The sequence below is a fragment of the Watersipora subatra genome, chromosome 9, assembly GCF_963576615.1.
Source record: "Watersipora subatra chromosome 9, tzWatSuba1.1, whole genome shotgun sequence".
Lineage (NCBI taxonomy): Eukaryota > Metazoa > Bryozoa > Gymnolaemata > Cheilostomatida > Watersiporidae > Watersipora > Watersipora subatra.
Genome location: NC_088716.1, coordinates 6,275,246 through 6,277,746, shown reverse-complemented (window position 1 = coordinate 6,277,746; position 2,501 = coordinate 6,275,246). Strand labels below are relative to the sequence as shown.

The window sequence follows — 2,501 nt, the reverse complement described above, 5'->3', positions numbered from 1 at the left end:
TAAAATTAAAATAGCCCAAGCGTTTGATAGCGTAGGAATAAAACCTCCACCACCGAAACCAAAACCCACACCGCTAAACCCTTCACCAAAACCCAAACCCGCGCAACAGCCAAAACCTGTGCAACCTGCACCAAAACCTGTGCCACTACAACAGCCACCGAAACCCAAACCTGCACCACTAAAGCAGCCTCCAGCACCGACACTAAAATCAACTCCTTCTGTAAAGCCATCTATATTTCCTACAGAATTATTTTCACCAAAACCTGCCCCTTCTGTAAAGCCATCAACAGAATTGTCACCGCCCGAGGGCAACGTTCACGAAGGAAATAAATTGTTAATCGGCGGCACTATAGTCATCGCGGGTATAGCTTATTCCATGATGTAATTTTATACGGCCGTATAAAATTATGACAATGCGGCTTGTAGAGCCGCCTTTTTCATCGTTTTGTACCCGGGTATACCTTGGGCCTTGGCCAGCTTTTTGAGTTCGGGTACCTTGACACGCATATTCTCATACCTAGGTATGGGTCTACCTCGAAGTGTATATCTCTCAATAGACTCTTTATATTCATCATACACAGGGGGTCAGACGAGATCAAACAACTCCATCGCATTGATCCATCTTTGACTCAACTCATCTAAACTTTCTTTTGGTTTCCTATTCAAGAAGTGCGGCATTGTTAATGTCATTTATTCTGTAATGTCCGTGTGCCAAGCTATTTATTGAATCTAGGTAATAGCGTTTGTCGTCAAAGGCCGACAGAGTCTTTTTGCTGAATGTCCAATTTTTTATCTCGTGTAGTTTGGACTGGAGTGTCGTCATGGTTGCATTCGGAGCCGGATCTCCACTATCCAGGCATTGTTTGTAGGTATCAAACATTAGGTTTTTAGTTATACACTTTTTCACTCCTTTGCATTTTGTCAGTCCCCAACCCTCACCCTCTACGCAGTATGACTTGGCTCGCAAAGCCACAAACTCCGATATCGCCTTACCACCACCTTCATCCTTGGGCAGACCTATCACTTTCTTGTTTTTCTCACTGTAGCATGGATGATCTTTAGGGTAGTTGCTCGTATCATACTTTTCGAGCGGCATTTCCTTATAAAAATCTTCTGTCTCGATTAATAACACTAAGCTGTCCGTGTCAGTATACATCATTCTAGCATCAGGGTATCGCTGTCGTATGTCATCATAAAAGAATTCGTACATGAGCAGTTTGGACAGATCTAAAATGGCCTGACCGATGTAAATAGGTTTGTTTAGGGTCACTGTAGATTTGCTCATGAGAATGGCCGCCAAGTTTTCATTAAACTCTTTCTTACACTTGAATCGCGGCTTATTTATGAGCTTTTGTTTGTGATTCATTTTAGTAGTCAACTCTACATCTATTCGTTTGCGGACATTCTCCATCGATTTCCCGAAAGGTCCTGCATTGTTCATGAGCTTGAAAAAATCTTTTTCAAAATCAGTTTTAGCTTGCTTTCGAAGATCGGTGTTTAGTCGAATGTACGGCTCCATCCATGCACTTTCTTTAAACTTGAGAGCTCGGTGTACTTTAGTCAAACGCAGACCCTTTTTCAAATAATACTTTAAGATACTGTGATGTACGACGTACTTGCGCTTATCTCGAAGGTTTGGCACCAGCTTAGGAACTTTTGCACAGCATGGCTCTCCAAGCTTGTCAAGCTCTCCCACATCGCGCATATACTCTGATCACTGATCAGGTTTCATTGATTCGGGTGCCAGCGGATAATCATTGTGTTCGTCGTGGAGCTTGTTTGGATATTCTAGATCTACCTCCGCCATGTAACCTTCATCATCATTAATGTCTGGCAGCCCTTTCGATTTCACCCATTCGAAACCACCAGTCGGAAGCTTTTGCGACATGGCCCACCCGTACAGGTTATTCTCATCCAAGAACATCAGGTAGGTAGCTGGTTTATTTTTATCATACCCCTCCACATAAGGATTGTTGGCCTTGGCGTATCGCAAGCACTGTTTCAAGAAAAACGAGAAAGAGATATTCCCCGAAGATCACAGAGATTAAACAACTATATTGTATATGTGAGTTTCTGGTTAGACCATAATTTTGTAGATGAGCGTGCAATAGAACCTATAGTACTTACCTCTGCAGAAGCAAAAGATCCATGCTCTATATGCTTAGCTGATATTTCAGAAGCGGTGGCTACACTTTGCAAGCATATATTTCATAAAGAATGCATAGAGGAATGGGCTAAAAACTCAAGCATATGTCCAATGTGCAGACAATCATTGCAATGATTGTCAGTCGCACTATTTTTCTTAGTAAAATGTTTTAAATTCAAATTTACTCTTCCCATTCTACACAGTGGTATGATTCTCCACTACCATCAGTTTTCTTTACAAGCCCGCAGTAGACAAACTCCCTGTCTGGCATAGCACCGTCAGCCGCATACTTTGACATATACACTTTGTATTGCTCATCAGTATCCATATTAAGTACAGTGACTATAAAGGACCC

At 42.0% G+C, this 2,501-nt stretch overlaps 1 protein-coding gene across 1 annotated transcript; it reads right to left on the bottom strand.

Annotated features, from left to right (window-relative positions):
* Window positions 1-658: 658 nt before the first annotated feature.
* LOC137404735 (uncharacterized) lies at window positions 659-1,705 on the bottom strand. The gene has a single exon (XM_068090966.1). It carries the CDS (start codon window positions 1,703-1,705, stop codon window positions 659-661), a length of 1,047 nt encoding a protein of 348 aa, XP_067947067.1.
* Window positions 1,706-2,501: the final 796 nt, after the last annotated feature.

Bases quoted from the DNA above. Each gene is read 5' to 3' on its own strand.
- LOC137404735 (XM_068090966.1), bottom strand. From the start codon at position 1,705: ATGCGCGATGTGGGAGAGCTTGACAAGCTTGGAGAGCCATGCTGTGCA.